This window comes from Solanum lycopersicum, chromosome 10 (assembly GCF_036512215.1).
Source record: "Solanum lycopersicum chromosome 10, SLM_r2.1".
In the NCBI taxonomy this organism is placed as follows: domain Eukaryota; kingdom Viridiplantae; phylum Streptophyta; class Magnoliopsida; order Solanales; family Solanaceae; genus Solanum; species Solanum lycopersicum.
In genome coordinates, this window is record NC_090809.1 from 23,417,432 (window position 1) to 23,442,381 (window position 24,950).

At 37.2% G+C, this 24,950-nt stretch overlaps 1 protein-coding gene across 3 annotated transcripts; it reads right to left on the minus strand.

Moving 5' to 3' along the window:
• Window positions 1–8,510: 8,510 nt before the first annotated feature.
• LOC101258504 (phragmoplastin DRP1E-like) lies at window positions 8,511–16,055 on the minus strand. 3 transcript variants are annotated; one of them, XM_004248937.4, is made up of 15 exons: window positions 15,745–16,055; window positions 15,582–15,645; window positions 15,380–15,487; window positions 15,026–15,127; window positions 14,479–14,529; window positions 14,334–14,395; window positions 13,488–13,578; window positions 13,312–13,376; window positions 12,353–12,547; window positions 12,147–12,266; window positions 11,995–12,065; window positions 10,380–10,605; window positions 10,230–10,280; window positions 9,778–10,149; window positions 8,511–8,847 (listed from the first exon to the last, which is right to left on the minus strand). In XM_004248937.4, the coding sequence occupies exons 1-15, from the start codon at window positions 15,874–15,876 to the stop codon at window positions 8,719–8,721; spliced, it is 1,839 nt and encodes a 612-aa protein (XP_004248985.1). In that variant the 5' UTR covers window positions 15,877–16,055; the 3' UTR covers window positions 8,511–8,718. The 3 variants fall into 3 exon arrangements, with proteins under 3 accessions (XP_004248985.1, XP_010327657.1, XP_010327656.1); XM_010329355.4 differs by having other exon boundaries at window positions 8,511–8,866; window positions 15,745–16,042; XM_010329354.4 differs by having other exon boundaries at window positions 8,511–8,870; window positions 15,745–16,042.
• Between the last annotated feature and the right edge of the window lie 8,895 nt (window positions 16,056–24,950).

A 24,950-nucleotide genomic window follows, 5' to 3' on the forward strand; every position in this document is an offset into this window, starting at 1 on the left:
GCTTTGGTAGTTTCTTAGGTCGTTGGGATAGACACATATAGGTCCACAACACTACACAACCATTTGGGTTCATCGGGGATGCGTAGGGTACCCCCAGCTCTAACACTGCTACTCAGGACGAGACCCCGATGACGGCCCGTCGCACACACGACGGACCATCGTAGGGTCCGTTGCACAAGCCCTAGCCCCCTGCCCAACGACGCCTGTGACGGACCCTTGTCTTCACAACGGTCCGTCCTGCACGACCGTCATGGTTGTCAGAGACCCTGTTTCTAAGGGTCTCTCAAAATTTTCTAAGTGTCCTACGACGGACTCTTACGACGGACCGTCATACCTACGACGGTCCGTCCTACACGACCTTCATGATGGTTAGAGACCCCTCTGATAAGGGTCTCCAAAAATTTTCTAAGTTTCCTACGACGGACTCTTACGACGGACAGTCACACCTACGACGGTCTGTCCTGCACGACCGTCATGATGGTCAGAGACCCCTCTGATAAGGGTCTCCCAACATTTTCTAAGTGTCCTATGACGGTTTCCTACGACGGTCCGTCCTGCTTGACCGTCATGATGGTCAGAGACCCCTCTTTCAGGGTACTTTCTATATACATTGACTAAGTACAACACGACGGACCTCATGACAGTCCGTCGTATCCACGACGAGCCGTCATCCAGCCCGTCGTGTGATAGAGTTTCACTATCACTAACACACTATTTTAAATGTTTTATGTTGTATGGGCTTGCTTGTCTTGTTTGACATTACTCGTACTAATAGTGATCCTTTTCAGGTACTATCTACTATGGCACCCAAGCAAGACCGAGCCTATGCACGCGGGCGATCCAAGTCTGTTGCCCCGTCTGAACGCTTGATCATCGGGTCTGATGATGAGCGAGACCCTGAATATGTGCCCCCAGGCACTTCCGCACCTTCCCGTGCTGCACGTGCCCCCAGAGCCACACCCAAGACGGTGGCGTCCGGCGTAGTCACTGCCTCCCAGTCTGATGAGGAGCGCACACTGACCGGCACACCCTCTGGGTCAGCCACAAACGAGGAAGGAGTGTCTGGCTCCTTAGGAGTATCCTGGTCCGAGGAAGCTTCAGGATCTACTGAGGTTCCCGCACCAGCCACTGCTGCAGCGTCGGCCTCGTCTGATGAGGCTGACAGTTCAGACTCCACATCCGACGCACCAGCCCAGGTCCCCACCCCAGCCTCTGACCAGCCAAACCGGTGGTGCGTCGAAGGCCAGTTTCAAGTTTACTCCGATGCAAAATTCCTTACTGATAAAGTGGTAATGACTCGGACACTCACCTTGGAGCGGCGGGTACTTATAGAGAGTCTCCCATCGATGCCGGAGATCCACAACATATTCACCAGGCATCGCTTAGAGTGGACAGCCCGTCCGTTGGGACGATACAGCGAGGAAGTGGTCTGAGAGTTCAACGCATCCTACGTAGCGACTCTCCGATCACAAATCGATAAGCGGGATGCTCCCGCTAAACAGGCCCCACTGGAGCAGGTTCGAGTCCGGGGCGTGCAGGTCGACATTTCCCTGCCAGCTATGTCGGTTCCTATACGGCGAGAGTGCAGATGCTACACGGACTCCCCACACTGCCGAGTTTGACTACCGCTGGCAGATAGTGAAGGATGGCCAATTCTTGCGCGAGCAGGCACTGAGAGACCACCAAGAGGTGGATGGCCCTGCATCTATCAGTCGACAGAGAGGGTGCAGATTGGGTCACTGAGCCGAAGGGAGCCATCAAGAAGGCCAACCTCACGTTCGTCGCGAAGTTCTTGTGGCTGCTCGTCCGTCACTGCCTTTCCCCCACAGCTACTGGTAACATCGTCACTTGGGATCGAGTAGTGTTGATAGCGGCGATGATAGCCGGATTTGAGGTCGACTTCACATGGCTTCTCCAGGCAGTCATGCACGAGAGGGCATTCAAGGTCACCACTACCTACCCCTTCCCGTGTATGATTTTTTCCCTTTGCAGGACCGCAGGTGTGCCCATATGGCACATAGATCAGTTGAAGACCCCGCAGGGCACCGTTGACGTCGGCCTCATCAGAGACGAGGCCAATGAGTTGGCCCCACATTGAGGGCCCCGTCCAGAGCTACCACCACTTACTGATGATCTTGCGGATACGGTGCCTAGGCCCGCACTGCTACACAGGCGTCCACTGACACTACCCCGGTCGAGTCTATCCCGGGTAGTAGCCTAGCCCCGAGCTCCTCTCGCATAGCCTCTCTACCGTTACCGGCCCCACTTGCTAGGGTCCAAAAACTCGAGGCACAAATGGCCACCCTTCTGCATCATATCCAGCCATGGATGTAGAAGTCTATTACTGAGTCTGAAGCGCGTATGGAGAGGAAGATGCAGTGGAAGATTGCTGAGGTTCACCAGCGCCTCGATGCATTTGAGTTGAGAGTGTTAGCCCGCCCAGCCTCTTCGGTAGATGTGTCGACTCTTCAGGCTGCAGTCGACAGTCTTCGTGCAGACATTGACACGATCCTAAAGGTGAGAGTGCCGGAGCGTGTCGAGCCTGTTGAGGACACTGTATTGGCGGCCCTGTTTGCTACTTCAGATATTCCCCCACCTTCTCCTCGAGAGAGTGACAAGAGGCGTAGGGGTCGATTAGAGGATGAGGCACGCGCAAGGAAGAAGGAGCGCCGAGAGATGGAGGCCGCGAGGAGAGCCTCACTTGCTGAGGCGGAGGCACACCAGATCAGAGCATCGCAGATAGCGGCTGGGGCGTCTAGCTCCCGCACTGTAGAGACAGCAGGGGACACTACTGATGGTGCGGTTGTTGCTGAGGACATCACTGAGGGTGTCCAGATTGCTGAGGATGTGGGTTCTGGGAAACCAGACCCACCAGCTTGTTGATCGACGGCGCTATGCGCCACAGGTTTGCTTCACCTATCCCTCTAATCTTTAGATTTTTTTATGCATTGGGGACAATTGCATGCTTTTTTGTTGGGGGTGGTGTAAATGGAAAGTGAGTGTTAGGGTGAAATCTGAGTAGCCTAACTCACTATCCTCTTTTGGGGTTTTCTTGCCTGTGTTCTTTTTCCCCAAAAGACTGATTACTTTTTCTGTTGAACCGGCACGTTATATCTTTTGTACATAGTTTAACTCTGAAGCATGATGGCTAAAATGATATCCCGATAAAACTGGAAAATGTTGCATCACTAGGCGTAGTAACTGATAATTGTGTGGCTCTAAACATGAAATAGAGTTACACCATTGCATTACCCTAAATCTTCAAGTCAAACTAGGTGTCTGATAATCTGGTATAGTGATGAGATGTCAAGTGAGTGTGAGGAAAGTTGAATAGTCCACTACTGATACTGAGCTAGAACTTGCCTGGTTAGTCCTGCTAAAAATAAGCTGTAACAGAAAATTAGGAAAGGATCATAGGCCCTTATTCAATATAGCCCATTTCTAGCCTAAATAAAAGAAACCAAATGAAAGTTATCCTTCTTTGATCCAAATAATTTGAGCTTAAAATTAGACCTTTCTTTTTCACCCTAACTGATCTTTTCTGGGAACAATATGTTGGCCTTGGTCCCTTCTTGGACATGTGCACCTCAGCTTATGCCAAAAGCATAAGTTGAGGGTGGCTAATGTATAAACAACCTTCGTTATGGCCCTGACCCGCCTTTGGGTATTGTGTACCTTGACTCATGGCAAAGCCATGAGTTGAGGGTTGCTGTTTTGAGGAATGCTCTGGAAAGTGGGGTTGAAAGAACAAAGAGAGAGAAAGAACAAAAGTAAAGTGACTCAAGAACTCGTTGAAAAAAAAATATTCAAGAATTACAAACAAGAAAAGAAAAGAGTTACTTACACAAATGAAGAAAGAAGGGAAACAGCAAGGTGAAAGAATAGGAGAAACTGGGCGAGATAAAGTGATAGAAAGTGGAAGGTTTAGCCGATATGTCAAGGAGGGCAAAAAGTCACTAAAGTATACCTAAATATACCCTACCTGACTCTGAGCCTACGTTACAAGCTAAAAAAGTCCTATCGTGATCCTAAGGGTTGTATAGCGAACTCAAGGCAGTGAAAATAAGGGCAAGCTTATGGCAATAGGTATGAATGAGTGTGACTTTGTTCTGAGAGCGAGTGTTGAAATGTAATCCTTATACTCAAACTGAAATCATTGTGTGAAAATGAGGATTTTGTTCTAAAGTGAGGACAGTAGTTGCAATACCGGAATTGTTAGCACCTCGATGAGAAATTGAAGAGGATAGGTGTTAGTGCATGGTGAGTCTGTGTCATGTTCGAATCCCACAAAATTCAAGCCTAATAGTGATAGCATGCATAGATTTGATGAGATTAATCAGGATTGATAGCCAAATGATTGCAAAGGATAAAACATGAATACTATTGTACAAAGATTGTGTAGTGAGTCATAGTGCGTCGCTTGAGGACAAACAACGAATTTAAGTTGAGGGTGTTGATATACCATGGTTTCACGGTATAATTAATACTTTTTTCTTAAGTTTAGTGTGTCCGAAAGCCTTTGTTGTGCTAATTTTGATATAAGTTTCTCTTTGTTTTGCAGGAAATTTGTCCAAAGCTGAATGCAGAGATTTTGAGCGAAAAATGCAGAAGAGACCACCTACGGAGCTTATGACGGTCCGTCGTGCTTGTGACGGTCCGTAGGTGGTAGCATAGAGAAGCTGCTGAAGGAAGATGGGGAAGTCTGACCAAGTGTGGGATTACGAAGCTTGTGACGGTCCGTCCTGCAGGTTCGTCGTGAAGATCAGAGAAGTGATCCCAGTACCCAGATCCCAAGAGTTGAAGTATTTTGAAACGAGACCCTCGACGGACCGTTGTGCCTATGACGGTCCATCACACTTGCCGTCGAGGGGAATGAAGAAAGCAGCAGAAGAATTGCACCAAGTATGGGACGACGGAGTCCACGACGGTCCGTCATGGCCACGACGGTCCGTCGCGTGGTCTGTCGACCCAGCCGCGTTTTGGCAGATTTTAAGTAATTAGAATCCTTGTTTAATTAGGTTTTTATTTTTTATAAATAGTTCGAAAAACCTCGTTTTGAGGTTAGACTCGGTGAGATTAAACATCATATTATTAGACTTTGTGTTTTAGTGTTTGATTTTTGGAGATTCTTGCAAGTAATTTTTGGTTATTAATCAAGCAAATTTTCGACTTTATTCTTTCTCATTGAAGTAAGTACATGAATTCTCGTTTAACATATTTGAATATTGTGTTTATGGCTATGAGGAACTAAACTCCATAACTAGGGTTGTGGGAACCATAGGCAAATAATGAGATAAACCCTAGCTAAAATAACAATTCTAGAATAGTGTCTTGCATGTATTAATAATTCTTTCGCTTAGAAGTCTTTTTAACGGATGATCAACGTTAGAACTCGCCTTAATGCTACTTGCCGGACCAAGGAGGTAGATAATAGGAAAAGAATTATTAACATAGATTTAGTGTATACTATCTAATAGACTAGTATTGATTGGTACGAGGTAATAACATAGTCAAATATCGAATACGATACTTAATATGAGGTAAGGATAAGGGTTAGGAAAGCAACACACGTAGCCGGACCAAGGTGCGGAGTGAGATTTTCTAGATGCTGGACCAAGGATTTAGAAATACATAACTTATCACTTTGCATGCAAGATACTGGGAAAGAATTGTTATAGTTAGAATTATCAAGTTATGAACCTGTGGGGAACACGTAAACCCTAGTTACTTTGTATGCTTTTACTTTCTAAGGAAGTCATCAACCGAACAGTAGTAATAACAAGTTGAAGTTAAGTCTAGACTATTTTCCTCGTGGGAACGATCCCAACCTCACTAGTTGGGTTATTTACTTGACGCGACCGCTTTACTTCTCATTTGAGAAGTAAGTTTGAGCGTATCAATATACCATTAGAAATTGCACCAGAATTAATTCTTTTATTTAACTAACATTATGAATTAATTTATAAGACAAAAGAAATTGATTAAAAGAATTGATTAAATAATTTATCAATTTATTGTCGAAGCCTAGCGAGCGACGACGACGGCGCTAGGGGGCACCTTCTTCTTAACCCTTGAAGATGTATAGGAAGTGTTTCCTAATATGCAAATTCCTTTCTTTTACCAATATGAGAGAAATGACTTTTCATTTGCACTTTGCAAATGACTTTTCATTTTCCCTCCAAAATAGGTTCCCTCACTTTTCCATTTTCTCTTCTCTTTTCCCATTCACATTTTGCTAAACCCAATAGAAACAGCTAACATTGTTGTTGTTTTTTTTTTTGCTGAACAGGTTGCCTACAAAAGCCATGAAGGAAAAGACACCTTTTGATGAAAGGCACGGGTATAAGCCGTCATTACAAACTTAATAATCTTTGGTTGTTTTTGTTTCTCACATATTCCACAGATTAAAGGACAACTTAGATAAGAAAGTTGAACCTGTAGTCTTTATTGGTTATAGAACAATCTCCATAACTTACAAAATTTTCAGCCTCATACAGGAAAAATTACGATAAGCACAAATGTATTTTTAATAGAGAATGAGCAATGAGATTGGGAAGAAGTTAACTAGAAGCAGATCACAAGCAATCTACTAGATTCAGTTGAGAACGTTGATGATCAACATGTGAGAAGAACAAGGTCGCTCTCTGACATATATCAGAGAGGCAATGAAGCCATTTTAGAGCCTTTTGGATTTGAAGAAGTCGCTCAAATTTTAAATGGCAAGCTGCAATGGAGGAGCAGCTTGTAATGATTAATAGAGAGACCTAACAACTTGTGGGAAAACCACAACATAGGAAGATCAATGGTGTGAAGTGCATTTATCGCACGAAATTGAATGTTGATGGATCTGTCAACAAGCTCAAGTGAAGACTTGTTGTGAAAGGTTACTCACAAATATTTGGAGTAGATTATTCAGAAACATTTTCTCCAAGTGCTAGGCTTGAAACTATAAGGTTTTTACTAACTATTGCTACTCAAAAATATTGAAAAATCTTTCAGTTAGATGTCAAGTCAGTTTTTTCAAATGATTTTCTACAAGAGAAAATTTATGTGCTGCAACCTCAAGGTTTTTCTGTAAAGAGATATGACAACAAAATGTATTTATTGAAGAAAGCCTTTTATTGTTTAAAACAAGTTCAGAGGACTTGGTACGATGATCAGTTGCAAGGCTTAGGTTTTAATAAAAGCCTACGCAAAATCAACTCTATTTTTTTTTTTATTAAAAAAAACAGATTTTGATATTGTGGTTATATCACTTTATGTTGATGATCCTCTTTTAACATGCAATAACCTTGTAATGATAGATGAATTCAACTAGAGATGAAGAAAGTGTTTGATATTACATACTTGAGAGAAATGTCTTGCTTTCTTGGAGTGCAGATTTTTCAAACCCAAAATGAAGTGTTTATTAACACTCTAATGAATAAGAAAGAAAAAACTGAATAAAGATGATGGTAGTGACAAGGTTGACAAGGCAAGTTATAGAAGTATAGTTGGATTGCTCATACATCTCACTGCTGCGAGACACGACATTTTGCAAGCAGTAAGTGTCTTGTCTAGATTTCTGAATTGTGCAAGTGAAATGCACATGAAAGTAGTTAAAAGAGTGACAATGTATGTCAAGGTTAATTTGGACTATGGTGTTAGGTTTGGGAAAAGTCAGATTTTGAAGTTTCAAGGGTATTCTGACAGTGATTGGGTTGGATCAGATGATAGACATGAAAAGCACCTCAGGTTATTGTTTTAGCCGGTGAGTGGGATGGGACGTATGATGACATGAAAAATACTTCATGTAATTGTTATAGCTTTTGTTTGGAATGTCTTTTTTGGTGCGCAAAGAAGGAAGGTATTGTGGCCCTGGCAACTACATGAATTGAATTACAGTTGCAATAGCATTTGGCAATCAAGCTCTTTGGCTAAGAAAGATTGTGTTAGATCTTGAACTGGAGCAGCAAGAAAGGCCGGAAGTATTTGTGGATAATCAGGCAGCCATACCAATTACTCATAATCCAGTTTTCACGGAAAAACAAAACATTTTAATAGCAAATAGCAAATTGTACTGCAAGGAGGTGGAGAGGTGAAATTTGTTTATTGCAAGTTAGAAGATCAAATTATTTGATGTGTTCACTAAGCCACTTCATGTCAGCAGGTATGAATTCTTTCTCATGAAGCTAGTACTATGTAGGAGGAGTGTTGCAGTTGTGTTCTAGAACTAAATGACCTAAATTCAAGCTAGCAGAAGAATGCTGAGGAGAATAAATTGCTATTTTTTAGTTGTTTTCTGTTTCCTAGTTCTGTTAGCTATATTATTAAAGGATTAGTTCCTTAATTTCAGCAAACAGTAACTTAGTTATAGCAGATACTTTAGCATAAGATATGTGATGCACTTTATTGTGTCTCAAATTAATCACTTTTCCTTTCTCTTCTTCAATCAATTCTTGTTCTCCTACTGTTAAACACTAACAACTAGTTTCTTTTGTATAGTTCCTCAAAAAAAAAACCCAAAAGGCTTTTAGTTTGTACCAATTATACAACAAATTGCATTTTTGTTCCAATTTTTCAATACATTCTATTCACTGTCCAATCTAGATGAACTATGCACACCTTTCTAATCCAAAAAATGTTACTCCAGAATAAGTTGCGAAGGCTATAAAGTGAAAGAATATACGGTATCAAATAATGACAAAGAATTCAGTCATATAAAATAAATTCAAAGTCTCATCGAACCAATGATACAGATTCAATTTCATCTCTTGCTTTCTTGTATAGTTGAAGACTCTTCGCACATTGCTCTCTTTTGCCCATCAAAGTTGGGTCTTCATCTAATAGTTCTGCCAGGTCCTTACCCTGAAAATCTCCCAAAAAACTACCTTTGAAACATTAAAAGTAGGAAAATCAATGTTTTATGTAGTTCCTTCAGAAGAGTAATTATTTGAATTAAATTATGTGAAAAAATAAAAGCAGCTCAACTGAGATAAAATATATTTTACAGGAAACATAAATGCTGCAGCCACTAAACTTGAACAGACTGAGCTCTTAACGTTACCACTGTCCTTTCACTTACGAGAACCGATTCTATTCACAATATATTGGCTGTGATGATAATCAACCCTACACAGAAATATTTACAACGGAGCGGAGCCACCCACATACAAGGTGTGTCAAGGGACACCCCTTCCCCGGAAAATTACATTCTATATAAAGGTAAAATTTTGGTTATATGCACAAAGTATTGACACCTCATGGAAACAAGTTGAAGGTTTTAGTGAGGTGGTTAAGAGGTTGCAAAAATTTCTTCAGTTCACATGTTCTAGTCCTACTAGCCTCGTAATTATTATTTTTCACTACAATTGACATCCATGAATGAAATTCCTTTTTATACTACAATTGACACCCTTAATGAAAAAATCTTGTCTTCTTATGGTGCATAAGAAATTTATATTTGCAACACCTATATCTCAGATGTATTTTCTTGCCAAAAAGAAGAATCGAAATATCCAGCCTCTGAAATTGGCAAGTACTAAATTTTAGAGGAAAACATACTAAATGATATCACAATGCTAGTCAATCCTGTGTCTATCTAGCACATTAAGTGGAATCATATTATATCCTTTACTTCATCTTAACGAAGTTAAATCAAATTTCTGAGTATTATGCGTCAAAATTAAGCTGCACAAATGAAGAAGATTTTCATCCAAACATGCCTAAACCAGAATTGTTTGATCGTGTATTAAACCTATGCTGAACATAAATGTAAATCTGAAGCCAAGTAAGTACCTCTTTTTTTCCAATTTGAGTGTAGAAGTAATTCAGCAAAGATTGTTTGGCTTCCTTAACTTGGCAATAAACCACTGCTTTGGGAATACTGTTTCTCAGCGTATCAGTCACCATATTTATATAAGATGATACGTTCAAACCAATCCTCCTAAAGTGACCCTCGGCATACCGGTCTACAGCAGGTGTAGCTGCTGGATTTCCCCCTTTCTCCACTTCTTGAGGAAGTTTTCTGAAGAACTCCACTGTCAAGTAGTTAGCTTCCATGTCTACCAGTCTTAAAACTGTCTTTCTACCTTCTTCACGATACTTTTCCAAGGCTTCATATGAGGCTGCAGCGATTGCAGATTGCAGACTGGGAAACCTCTTCAACTCCTGCTCCATCAGCATGATTAAAAAAAAAAGGGAGACGGAGGGGAAGAATAGAGCTTAACCCTACGCAGGGTTAACATTACCTGACATTCTCCAACTGATTTCCTCACAAGTTCCTTTAAGACAAAGTGAACCTAATAAATGGATTTTTGCTTAGTTATACATCAAGTTAATTGTCATGGGAAGAACATGTATGTTAGTTGACTTCAATAAACTTCAAAATAAGTACATACAGCATCTACAGAGGCTTCAGCTGGTCCTCTAAAATAATTTAGTGCTCCCTCAATAAGCCGTCTATAACCTTGCTCAGGTGCAATCAAGTGAGGCTGATAACCATCTGCCTCGGAAACAATTTTTCTCACATTTTGTATCGGAAGATACCGATCAAATGGAAGCTTTCTTAAAGCAGCAGGAAGCTGATTGTCAAAAACTCCATAAATTCGATCACCTCCGGGACGGCTGAAGAAATAATAAGTGATGTATAATTCATGAAATTCCATATATTAATTAACTGAATTTCACGTGCATTCATAAAATAAAATATACAAGTTTTCATCTGTTCCTTTGAGGAGTATCTCCAAATTACCCCTCCCCCTGTACTTGTGGTGATCTAATTGAACTCTTTCCAATTATTTGATTTTCTTTGTCCATTTTGAACTTCAGGTTGCATTTGTTGATATTTCTATTCACTTCTAAGGTTCAAGTAACAATGTACCCACAATGAACCCTGATAGTCGTCAATAAGGACTTATAGTCATATATCCGGGCCGAATTTGCTGGTGATGGAGGCATAGTTGTTGTTGTAATTAGTAAATAGTATATCTAACTTCTTCACAGCAATTATGTCTAAGAAAGTCTCGTTCTGGAACTTGATGTAAGTTTATAGAATAAGTTCCCAACAACACAAAGGGGATTATTTTGTGAGCCAAATTAGGGTAGTATCTATTGCTTTTGGACCTCAGTGCCCTCTCTTTCAAGGAAGGAGTAAAATGAATGGATACTCAAATTTTCTTCCTCCTTTTTTTTTCTCTTCGATTCAGGAATATCAACATTCAGAAGAAAAGAAAAACAAACTTGTTAAAGAATATATGGCACCATCATTTTTCTACAAAAGCTAAGGCATTCTATACGTGTATACTGTGTGGGTTTACATTCATCTCCAACTGAACAACAACAAAAATATTCATTGGTCATTTTATTTAAAAGAGAACTAGGCATTCCAAGACCCAAAACTAAGTCAAGAGTATGTTATTGTAGTATGAATGCTCCAAGCAATCGCGGAAACAGCATAAGAGGATAGTAAGATGATCGAGGAAAAAGCATAAACCATGAATTAAAACAAACCATGTGTTTCGGATGTAGAATAACTGGACAGAAGACTTGTGCACAAATATTAATGAAGTTATGTATTTCTTCTCTCACATAGAGCTTGCCATTTCAACATCTATTTTGTGGCACTTAAATTTTTTCAATGTTTCAGGAGTTAAATATAAACTACAACATTTCTTTAAACCAAGAGCTTTAAGGTCCAAGTTATTATTGGAAATTAATGATCACTATTTACAGGTAAACAATACACTCCTAATGATATGGTAAACGACATAGACGATGAAGTTTTTACAGTTGCAGAATATTTTCGTCTGGTACCATCGACATCGAGAAGACACCCTTTCATTAATATTTCCCACGAAATGCTAACACAAGCTATGCAGACTTACAAGTTTTATGGATGTGAACATGATTTTACATGAATGGACCATAATATCCCATAGTAGCCAAGCTCAGACATAGCGAAGCTGCGTAGTTACACAAACCAAATTGAAAAACGAAAAAAGTAATCCCACCTACCCTCCATCCAGATGCTCCTTGAATATCTTGTCAAAAGCACGACAAAGTTCCAAGATAGTATACAATTGCGCCTGAGATAGAGTAGTGATGTTACTGGGTATATACTATCTCAATGAACAATAACACCGACAGCGGTACAAAATGAAGTTTACCCCAGCATCATCAGAAATAGGCCTCCCAAGATGGTCCATCTCAGATTCAAGTTCATCTATGCTTTTATTGATAACAGACATGATCCCTGGTATTTTAGCTCTAATTACAGACTCCAAATGCTGAAACAGGAAAAAACCTCAAGTGTTAACTCTATTTTAATTTATTTAGGACTCTTTCTTTTCTACAGACAACATTAAAAATAGACCTTTGAAAGAAGTTTTGCAAGATATTCTGAACCCATCTTGCTAGCCAGATGCCCATAGTCAGGACTGCTTGCAAAATATTCACGCTCCTTCCTTCTTGCATAGATCATATCCACATTCTTATTTATATCAGCTTGTGAACGATTCACAATTCCAACCCAAGGTTGTTGTAAACGGTAAGCCCTTCCTTCGAGAACCTTAGATTAGAAAAATAACCGAATTCAAATGCTTTCATAAGTGATGAGGCTTTCCCCACTAAATTAAAGAAGAAATGAGAGAACCAGTTTGGCAGGGAGGAAACAACAATAGTTCATAGTTCAATAGGCTAGATATACCAATTCACAGAACTATATATGATCATATTGTACGAATATAAACTCATTGTTGATAACCGTCACAAGACATCATTCATGACAAATGTTATTTATTATATCCCTTAAATAATAATGGGGTTTCGGAGTACAAGGATCGAAACATCTATTCTTGTTTGAATTTGAACATCAACCCTTCAGCTTTTCGGCATAACATTTACAAATTTAAAAACTATGCAGAAAGAAATATATATCATTTTTTACAGTTATGAATTTTTAAATAATGTATGACACTATCATAGTGAAAAAAACAATTGTTTAACCCTCAAATAGTAAAAGTTGTGTTAAATTGTGTGACAATTTCATCTAAGAGTTAAGACACATCTCCTCCTGTTTTCTTGAGCCAAATACATAAAAATTCTTTTTGATAAATGGATAATGGTAAGACTTGAACTTAAAACATTGTCTTTTACTTAATAATGACTTCAATAATACTAAAAAACTAGGAGATATGGATAGTTAACTTTGGTCTATAATTCCTTTTGATTCATTAACAAAAACAGCCCCCTGGCCCAATGTCTATTTTAGTTTAACCAAGAAAAAAACAAGGACTTTAGTCGACGATCATTGGAGAGGATAGAAGAACTCACATCTAAAGCATTTGTTCCTTTATCCATCAAATCAAGCTTAGTCAACACGCCAAATGTCCGTTCACCTGCATGAGAAGTAATTTAACTCCTTGTGGAAAATTATCAGAAAGATAAAGACAGAACAGTTCTCCCAAAATATTACAAACTCCAATTTGTTACATTCCAAGAATACATACCTGTGGAATCTACTTCCCTCGAAAGTTTTATAGCATCTGAAGTAGCAATATCCTGATTTGCGGGAGAAATTGCTAGAATGATGCAGTCGGGCTACATATCAAAGAAAATGTATCAGTTCAGATGGTTAAACAATTCTAGTTTAGCCATCAGATATAGAAGCATGAAAATAATTCCAGTATTAAGCCCAATGTGCATGATCTTTGAAGGATAAACTTGCCAAAAAGGTGAAAATAAAGTCTTGGACTATTTAAAATGCCCAATGTATAGATGATATAGTTTTTCCAAATTCACAACTAGTAGTTAGAGAAAGATAAATGCAGCAATCCAGCATTAAAGGTCTGCCAGGATATAATGTCAACTTATAGAAATATTGGACCAATTACTCTTTGGCACCATATAATTTGCCAAATTCCTATTGATTATGGATCCTAGAAAAAAACACTTTGATAAATTTGCAAGGAACTTATTCTATCTGAATGTGAGGGAAAGTTGATGTATGCTCCCCCCAAGAAAGCTCTCTGACACAGTATGCATAATTTATCTATCCAACACAGTGGATTAGTCTATTGTTAGATTAACTCTAATTGAGGCAAGGGCGTCTAGGTAGGACCGAGGAAATTATTTTTGTATATAAATAGTAGATGTTGCACCCTTTTTGGCTTCTTACGGTGTTGACTTTCATATTTTGAACAAAAGAACGTGAAGTCCCTAAATTGCCTGTGGCTCATACTTGTCAACAACAATTAGGTAAGTTGTTGCCATCCAATACACTCCTTATTAGTTGGGGGTTGTGGGGGTACACAAGGATAAAAAGAAAAAACAAGAAAGAGAAAGGGTGTCATTACCTTCTCAACATACGATCGAACCATGTCTTCAATGTCTCTGACAACACTCTCAGGCTGCTCCTCTGCAGCAACAAATTGGTACTACTGAAGACACTTCAGATCAATATGAATATGCATTATTACGAGAAAAAGGTATAATACATACCGACAGCCACTTTGGTCAAGCCAGGTAGATCGATAAGTGTTAAATTGACCACTGCCAGTGCATAATATCAATCATGAATATGTCAGTGTGAGAAAGGAAGTATACCAATGGAGGGGTGGAAGCGTAAAGAGAGAGTATTCAGAAAGATGAGAGATGTAAGGATGAAGGTGTGTTTTATTTATGAGGAAAACTCCTCTATTTATACACATAAATTACACCGTCATACTATTTACTTTACATAATTGGCCGACAAACTTTTTACATGATTGGCCGACAAACTATTTACTTTACGACTTTTGTACATTTGACTTTTTTCAGCCGACGCAAGACGACAAAAATAAAAAGACTCTTACTTTATACATATGGCTGATATTCAGCCAACAATAATAACTTTTTTTTTTTTTTTTTTACGGGAAAATAATTCCGGGAAATAAGGAATCAGCCATTCCAAGTAAACACCTCCAGAAAAACTCAACTAAGCATAATTTGATTTTGGACGTTCCACAATTAGTTCCTTAAAAGATTAAAACAGTAATATAGAGCATACCATTAGGAGAGTATATGCTCAAGTGGATAGGAACAGGAGATATCTGCCTTGTTTTCCCTGTTATTCTGTCAGTTTCATCCTGAATCTCCTTCCGTACGAGTGCTGTAAAAGAAAATACTCTATGAAAAGAACATATTTTGCACCAGCATCAAGCAAATAACAGGCATTCAAACACAAAATAAGAGACAACGAAGAATCAGTTAAAGAAGTAACTACAGACTAAGAAGTTTGGTATTTTCTATTCCTATTTATTTTCAAAAAAAAAATGTACCTAACTATTCATTTGAAGTATAATTGAAAAATTAATTATTTTTTTTGGGAGGGGTAGTAATTAAAATAATTGGTTTCACATACAGAAATCTGTAAACGGTGTTCTCGGGAGGTGACCAAATTCTGCATATTCCTTCTGCCCTTCATCCGTCTTGTGAAGTTGCAATACTAAGGGTCTCCTTGTAACAATCCCTGCAAAACTACAAAAATATGAGTATACCATTCATTTGTCAATGGAAAATATACAGATTACATTAGAAAAATAACATTAATTAAGGTGTCTGACCTGATCCTCGTGGAAGAAAATCCCGGCCAACTATACTTTCCAACACAGATGACTTTCCTGAACTCTGAGTTCAACACAACACACACACACAAATAGTATTTTAAACCAAAAAATTTAAATCAAATTTTGTGTCAAAAGTTGAAAATTGAGGGCAGGCAGGCACCTGACCACCGACGACGGCAACAGAGGGAAGTTGATCCCAAAGAGAATAGAAGGAGTTATTAGTAGCGCCATAATCACCAAGAGAAGTACATGCCATCTGAATTCTATTAACCAAACCAATTAAGCTCTCCATCGTATATTTCTTCTGCCCGAAGCTCTAAAATTTAATACACAAGTTATTGAGAAAAATGGACGCAAAAAGTGAAACAGAGTCATTTATATTTTTTAACAAGAAAGACACAGAAAAGTCTTCAAGTCGGACGGGTATATTTGCTCTTGTTCAAAGTAGAGGAAGGTTCAATGATATGTCGCGCCACTTCAAATATTTCACAAACTATTTTAGCGGAACGGTTCCAAAAAAATGTAATAAGTCTCCATTTATGTGTAGATATCAATATTTAAATAAATTTATTTTTTTGGTAAAATTTTCATAAACTTTTTAATTATTTTGAATTGCTAATTGTTCTGATTTATAGTACGTTTTTGTTATAGTTTACAAAAATATAAATTTTATTTTTAAAAAAAGTTGAAGATTTCTTTAAAAAATTTTCAATCAAACATAAATTGTTTGATCTAAAAAATTAAAAGTATCCCACAAATTAAGACAAATAGAGTATTTCATATTATTTTTTTCGTTATTGAGTTGTCCTTGAATAATTTTAAAAAGATAAAAGCATCCTCTTTTTTGTCAACCCTAAGTAAAAGAAAATGCATATACGCATCACTTATTTAGTATGTATCAATTATTTTTTATTTTTGATATTTATTTTCATATTACTTATTTTATTTTTTAAAAATAAAAACAAAAAACAATTCTATTTTCTTTTTTTCAATTGTTCATGTATGTTGGACTGAGCAAAGATAGGTGAGGGTTCGGACAAGTCTAATAGCTAATCTGTAAATTTTATATATGTACTAAAAACTTAAGTAATAACTTGTAAATTACTAATAAAGTTTTCAATGATAAGGGGGGGGGGGGGGGGAGTATAGACCCCCTAACTCCTCTGCATGGTTTTGCTAGTAACCCTAGCTTTTTTGCTCTTCTTTGTCACCGATGGCAATCCTCTAGCATATATATTCACCGCTACTATAACACTATCTCAATCATTTGCTATCACCCAATCAAAATTTAATTTGAAAAATCAAAGACCCAATCAAATTAGTGGCTTGGCAAAACTGAAAGAGCAAAACATATTCATTTTTTAATGGTTAATTGTTGTGAACAAAATTAAACATAAGGCCTATGTGATGGAACATATGAAGGGGACTGGTTCATTAAGACCGTTGGCATTATTAATATGTTGGAGACTTTTATTTGGAATCCATGTCAAATTATTATCAAATAGTGAAATAGGTCTTAAAGCTAACACATGAGGGTTAAGAACATTGAAGAAAATATTTGTCCTCTCTTCTTTTCTAGAGTCTAAGTTTCTCATCTCATTCTTAACTCTATCTTTAGTCACTTGTTATTTTAATATTTACATTGTATTTCCGTAGTTCTATATTGCAATCATAATTCTAAAGTTGTAATCGAGTGTTTCAGTTCTCTTATTAATATGGTAAGGAATTCGAAATTAATACATTGTTGCTTTCATTATTCGTACTCCAAATGGTAATGGCGGTATTGGATCGTTTTAGAGATAGCAGCACCCCAGAGGGTTTGATTCTTTGGGCTGATCAGTATTTTCACCTGCCTTGGCTTCTCCTAAAAGGACTAGCTACCTCTTTCGTACTTTACCTTGATGATAAAGCTCTTACTTGGTTTACTTGGTTGAATCGTAACAAGCAATTCTTATACTCAAAGCATTTACAGAAAAATTGCTTATGCGATTTCTACAACTAACCTTCACGCCTTCAATGAGTATGGAATATATTTCATGATTCTATATTGACTATGTGCACTGTTCTACATTTGTTCCTTCAACAACCTCCGCCTTTGCGTTTGTATCTCTAAGACATGTCAAAAATTATCTGACTTGGAAGATTGTCTTCACAAGTGTAAACATGGAGGCAAACCATTTGCTCGAGAAATTTTCTAAGAAGTATACCAATGTTCGTTCCTTGACAATGCTTACCAAAAGTAATATTTAGATTAGGGCTCTCGAAGGTCTCGAAACATTTCAAATTGGTAATGCAACATCCATAGAAGGACATTTGGTATATGAGCCCTCTTCATTACCGAAGGGAAGGTGTTCGATGGATTTTTTTCTAAGAGATATTAAAAAGGCGTAGTACGACAACTTCTCCGGTGAGTGGCTCTGGTAAACAGAAAAATGAATTCGATCACATTTTAGTCTGACTCCAACCTCATCAAAAACACTCCATGAGCTTGCAGCTACGTAATCCTTTAGGAAAGAAACAATGTCTCTCTTTAGAGGTGCTCAAGTATTTTATTCTCCTCTGCAAATTGAAACGACCCAAATTTATTCTCTTCTTTGATGAGACTCTTAGCTCAAGCTTTTCACAAACCCCTGAACAACAATGTAATGAGTCAAAGTAGAATCTAACACGTGTTAGATGAGGTTTTATGATCCTTAAATAGTCAATTATGGTTCTTAGAGGAAGTATATAGAGTTTGGGGGTGAAACGTCCAAGAACATCCGGTGACGCTTGAAAGTTACACATGAGACGTGCTAGCGTGCCTTAGCATGTTTCACGAGGTTTTAGGAAGTGTTTGGAGCTAAATTTGATAAGGAGGGTTCCTAACACCTAGAAAGACGTATTTGGGGTGGAAACGCCCAGGCACGACTCCCTAAGGACCCACCTAAGGGTCCTTGAAGAGGGACCCAACTTAGGAGAAAAGTTGTCAAAACCAGTCTCCACCAACGGACCAAGATCCATTGACGCCCCATTGATGGGGGGAGTTTGATTGACACTTAAATTCTTGAGCTAAAAACCCAAATACTGCCTCTCTAACCAAGACTATGGACCTGCAGGATGGACCGTCGTCCAACCAATGGTCCGTCGATTCCCAACCGTTGATGGAGTCTGCGATTCGCACAGCTCACTGTAAAGTGGATGGGTGAATTGGGAAATTCACCCCACATCCAAATAATTATATAGGCGGTTATTTTAGGTAGTTTAGTCCTTATATGAATATTAAAACAACAAAATACCCCCTTAGATTCTAGACTCCGAATCAAAACCTCTCTCTCACATTAGAACTCTTAAGAACACCATTGAAGAAGAAAAGAAGTTTGGGGTAGCAGCTTAGGACGAATTCACCAAGGGCTCAAGATGGGATTAAGGCTCTAATTTAAGGTATGTAAAGCTTATTCATTCATTGATTCTTCCATCCATGAAGCCCCCTAGTTTCCCTTCAATTGTGAATCCAACGAACCCCAATCTAGTGAGGGTTGTGATTGCATTGTGGGTAAGGTGTGGTTGTGATCCTAATAGAGTAGGTAAAATTCACTTATGTTCATGTGATGATTATATACTATTTTCATGGTGAATTATAGTAATTTAAATTTAAGGAGATCATGGTGAATTTAAACCATTAGAGGCTAGATGAAGGTTTTGTGTTAATCTTGTTAACTCTATGGTATTCTATACTATTTGATCATGATTGAATCACCTAGATATGAATTGAACTAGGTATAATTTATTAAGAATGATATTGACCTAGGAAGTTGGAATTGAACCTATGTGATCATGCATGACTAGAATTAGCTTATAATGAACAAATTGAATAGATTAACATGTAATTGAGTATGAATCATGAGCGAATAAATGTAGTAGACGTTTGCAGGGCTTATGGACATTGTTGGTAGGGATTTGGGGGTGAAGTCATAATGAGGATGATTCCTAGAAATGTACAATGAGAGAAGAAAGGTAAGGCTTCAAGACCCTATAGTTTACCTATGAATGAAGATAGAATGAATTGATGAATAATGAACCTTAGGTTGGTTGTCTTGGATGTGGATTTAGGATGATTTAATGAAAGTGATAGATTCATTTGAGAATGGAGAGATTTTCAAGGACACCCCTCCATGATAGAAAAGTGTCGAGCAAGGCTTAACAAGAAAACCTTGGAGTATATGCTTGACTCCAAGTGGATATGCAAAGTGATGGATAGTCTAGCAAGGATCTGGACTCCAAGTAGGAAGGAAAGTCTCACCTAGTAGTTGTTATGACTATCCAAGTAGGTCTAATGAGGCGGGAGTCCTTCACATAGTTGAGTAAACGTATCCTAGTAGAGATCTCCATATCCTATGAACTTAGACATGCTAACACATTAGTGGCTTGGCAAAACTGAAGGAGAAAAACATATTCATTTTTTAATGGTTAATTGTTGTGAACAAAATTAAACATAAGGCCTAGTGATGGAACATGTGAATGGGACTGGTCCATTAAGACCATTGGCATGATCAATATGTTGGAGAGCATCCAAGAGGATGAATTCTCAAATCAAACCACAAGTGCGTACTGACATCAACAAGGATATAACACAACATGGAACTTTTTCTTAGCAGCGAACTGGGACATAGTCTGAAGAGGAGTGTAAACTCTTAGGATGCGAGCAGAGGAGAAACTTCCACCATAATCAAAATACACCCCTATGAGAAGGCATGCGGGTTTTTCTTTGGGTTTTTAAGTTTCAACTTTGCATCCTAAAATATTGATTTTCATCGGAAGCAACTTTCCAATCCAAGTGACAATACACTAAGAGTTTTTGGAAATAATGTTCGTGCAGGCTCTTACTTATGGATGCGAAGAGGTCCACAGTCATGGCTAAGAGGTTACAACTCTCCTTTTTATGCTCGTTTTAATTTGTCACTTGTCCAAAACCAAAGGTTATCTAGCATAATAGATTTCTTTTTCAACTGATTGAGTCAAACTACAGGCAACTTGATTCCTGTGGTATAAGGATATGTAGGCGGGCTTGATGTTGAAAACTCGATTATATTCTAATATTTGCTCTTAAATCTTATTTTTGAGCTTTTTGGTGTCTTCATAATTCGGTATCGAGATGGCTTTGAATTCTTTTATAATCGTGCGTCAAACCGAGCATATCGAACTATTAGTGTCCTGAATTATCATATAGCCTGAGAAATGTAGGAATCCCATTTTGAGGGTTCGACCACAACTCCTAAAGTCCGTACAAAATCCCTTTCTTAGAGATGAGTATGTGTTCGGTCAAAATTGGCTTGGTCAATTTCATTTTTCTCGAATTTCTTGCATCAATCCAAGTAAAATGAGGGACAGTTGTTGACATCCAATTTTGGACCTCCCCGATGAATTAATTAATGAGCTTTTCAATTCTAAGCAATTAGTTAGATTTTATGAAAATTTAATTATTTTTCAATTGATTCAAATTAATCTCTTCGCTTTTTCATATTTTAGATAATATATACATACATACATATATATATATATATACATACATATACATACATACATATATATATATATATATATATATATATATATATATACATATACATACATACATATATATATATACATACACATACATACATATATATATATATACACATATACATACATACATACATACATATATATATATATACACATATACATACATACATACATATATATATATATATACATATACATACATACATACATATCTATATATACATATACATACATACATACATACATACATATATATATATATATATATATGTGATTTACACAATTGTGTGTATAATTAGTATTTTTATGATCACTCGAAGATCGTCTCAAAGGATTTTACCATGATTATATATTATACTAATTAGTTTTGTTGGATTCATTATTTTATAATTAAGTCGATTATTTTATTTTGTTAGAATTGAAAAGCTTATTAATTAACTTATACTACTTCGTGTTATTTATTCATTTTAGCTGAATTCTCCAAGTGACTCAATTTGACTATACTTTAAATGGCTATAATTATATTCGATTTAGCTACTGTATTCTATTCAATTTTAAACCCTATTTCCATACCATAACCTAAAATACGATAAGCTCATTTATTTTTTTATCCATCTTTTTTCTTTCTTTCCATGTTGCAGAAACATTTCCTGCCAACTCCTTTAGCCCTTCCAATTTGCAATAGTTGTCAAGTACAAGAGCCCATGAAACAACTTATTTCAGTAGCTCACCAACAATACCTATCCCAGCCTACTCCCTTCCTGACCCGGCCCACTATTCTCTTCAAAAACCGAGCAAACAAAATAGATGGGAAGGACACTATCAATTCTAGACAGCATGAACCTTAGTACACGGAAAGCACGCGTGAACATCCAAACGACTCTGAATCGGCCCTGGACGCGCCCCACGAGAAGGAGAGTTAACGAAAGGAAGCTTCAACGTTTACAAATTGACAGAGTTTACACGAAAAAGATGTAGCAGATGTGTAAAGCGATATGCAGTACGATTTTGTCTTCTTCTTCTTTCGCAGTAGTGAGAACAACTGCAAATCCGTCCTTGTAGCCTTGAGATTGAGTCACATCATTCGCCAAGGACGTTCGAGTCAATTTGAGCCCTTGGTTTACCTTTCCTCTTATGGAACGGAACAACAACTGGGAGAAAAGTTGTTTCTCTGGGAGAGGAAAGGAATTCAAATTTTGAATTTGAGATGGGCTTTGAACCCAATTTCTATCTGGTATTTCATAAAAATTCCGAACCTTACTATCTTCTTTCTTATATATACCTCCTCTTTTCACTGTGAGAAGGGAGTTTTTTTGGAAAAATGAAAATCTTTTGAGAGAGTTTTGAGTTGGGAATATTCTTAACTAAGGAAAAAGTGAGAAGAAAATTGTTTGAGAAAAAAGGTATAAAAATTGGGAAGGGGAAATTTTCTTTCAAAAAGAGTAGTCTGAGATTTTATTCAAATTGTTTAGCTAAGTCAAAAGAGAGTTTAAGTGGAAGAATTTAAGAATAGTAAAAATATTTCAAGGAAAGGCAAGGGAGTAACTCGTGTTACCAGTTGTTTTGGATCCGGTATTTTTATTTGAATTTATTGTTTTGTTACCCGAGTCTAGCTCACCTAATAGGAATCTCTTCGTAAGGTGGAAGAAGTATCGTCCCTGCTCGTCATTGTCTCTGTTTTCTGCCCTGGAAAAGGTGAAAAATCCTTTCTAATTCGTACCTTTTTTTATATCGATGTTGAAATGGTCTGTTGTTCCTTTTTTTCTCAATCGTCTCTATTTCTTTTTGATTTATTGTTGTCATATGGAAAAAGCTTGCTTGGTTTTTGAATGAGGTTGGTTCCATCAACTAATATATGAAATACCTGCTTTTTGTGAGTTAATCACCTTCGAATATCTATGAGGGTTTTGAGTAGAACATGAGTCAGCTGATTTTATTTTTTGAGGTTCATCGTGGTTTTGCTTACTGCTGGTTCGTTCATTAAGCATTTCGTGAGTTTATCATATTCAATCCCTTAAAACTAGTTATTTGAGAATGTGGTTCAAATGGATATATGTGGTAAATATGCATCTCGAAATTGTGACTATCTTGAAACTCGTCATTCTTCTCGTGTATGTCTCTTAAGTTATCATGACTATGCAGGTTGTGAATATGCCTGTAACTTAAATTTTTTTATTCTAGTTTACTCGCTTTAGTCTATTTTCGTCATCTGTAATATGAGATAAGGTTTTGTTTTCGATATCAGACTTCCTTTTTTTTTCTCACCGCAAGATGGATGAACGAATGAAAGCATCAAGTTTTGAATTTTATCCAACGTATGTTGTTGGTCTGTAAGTGTTAAAATTAAATGATGTTTAGATTTTTCTTGCATCCCTATTAACTGTTCGAAGACCAGCCTCTTTTCGTAGGTTTTCTCGATTTATCATCAACAACAGTGAATTAATTTTTGATTGGAATTCCTGTTTGGTTTAAGTCACACAATTATTCTGAATTATTAATAAACTATTCTCATATTTTTCCAATCTTCTGCATTCTATCATAACTTAGATTTGGCTGTTGATGAGAAAGAAGATTAGTTGATGTTTTTTTTGGCTATGTCCATGTATTTGTCTAATAATAATATTGCAGATTCATATGGCTGGAATTTGTTACTTGACTAGAATGTGTATCTGTTGGATTTTCTTCATAATAGGTCTAATAGTTTTGGTCCATATTTGATTGTGTTTCATTCCTCCTTTCTTAAGCTTACTTTGTTCCAATTAAGTTAGAAATTATTAATTATATTGCCTTCATTATTCTTCATATCGAATCTTCCTAATTGTCATTGTTTCATACTAACATTTTATTAGCATTAGTTTTAAATAGAGGGTTGTTCATTTTTCTTGCATTTGATTTCATAGATTCTAGTTCTTTATGTGGAATTTATCTTGTTTAATTCCTCTATGATTGAGTGGCTATGCATAAGCGAGATTTTGTTCCTTATTTTGTTTTTGACGGAAGTTTCCTTTGCCTAAGGATTAATATGATTTGCATATGTTATATAGATTTTGGGTCTTGGTTGTTTGCATGTTTATAAGAAGCCTCACCTTTGGTAGGTTAAGGTGAAATGACTTTATTTCTTTGAAATACCGTTGAGGGTATATTTCGTGTTCAATTGAGTATAAAGTCACTTATAATAATTTTTTTTATCTTAGCTCTTAGTCAATTATTTAGCTTTCCCTAAAGGAGATTTCGTGTTCAATTGAGTATAAAGTCACTTATAATTATTATTTTATCTTAGCTCTTAGTCAATTATTTAGTTTTCCCTAAAGGAGTTATCTAATATATTCAAATGGGTTTCCTAATGTGTATTGTACAAAGTGTGATTCATGCTCCATTAGTTAGTTAGGTGAGCGTTCATATGGAATTAGTTGGACTGCTTTCTTGTTGTTGTCGAGTAGATAATGTTGTCAATAGAAATATCACTAATGCACATCTATTGATTGTCATTGCTTTAGTTTAGAATTTTTATTTTTATTGCCTTCCATTTCTTGCCAAATAGATGTATCTTTCTGCACATTTTTTTTCCTGACAAGAAATTAATGTAACTAATGTTTGTGTTCATGTATTTTAACATCCGTGTTTGGTCCTTGTTGGCCTTTTAATCTATTTCATACTAGGTATACCAAGAGGTTGGATTTTAGCGTGGATCTAAGGGAGGTAGTAAGGTTAAAAATTTTATTTCCTATTTTCATCAGGTGGTTTGGTTTTGTTTCATATATTTTCCTTCGTTAGTAATAGCAATCTTACATCTTATTTTTCTTTTCTTACTTCTTTTCTAAA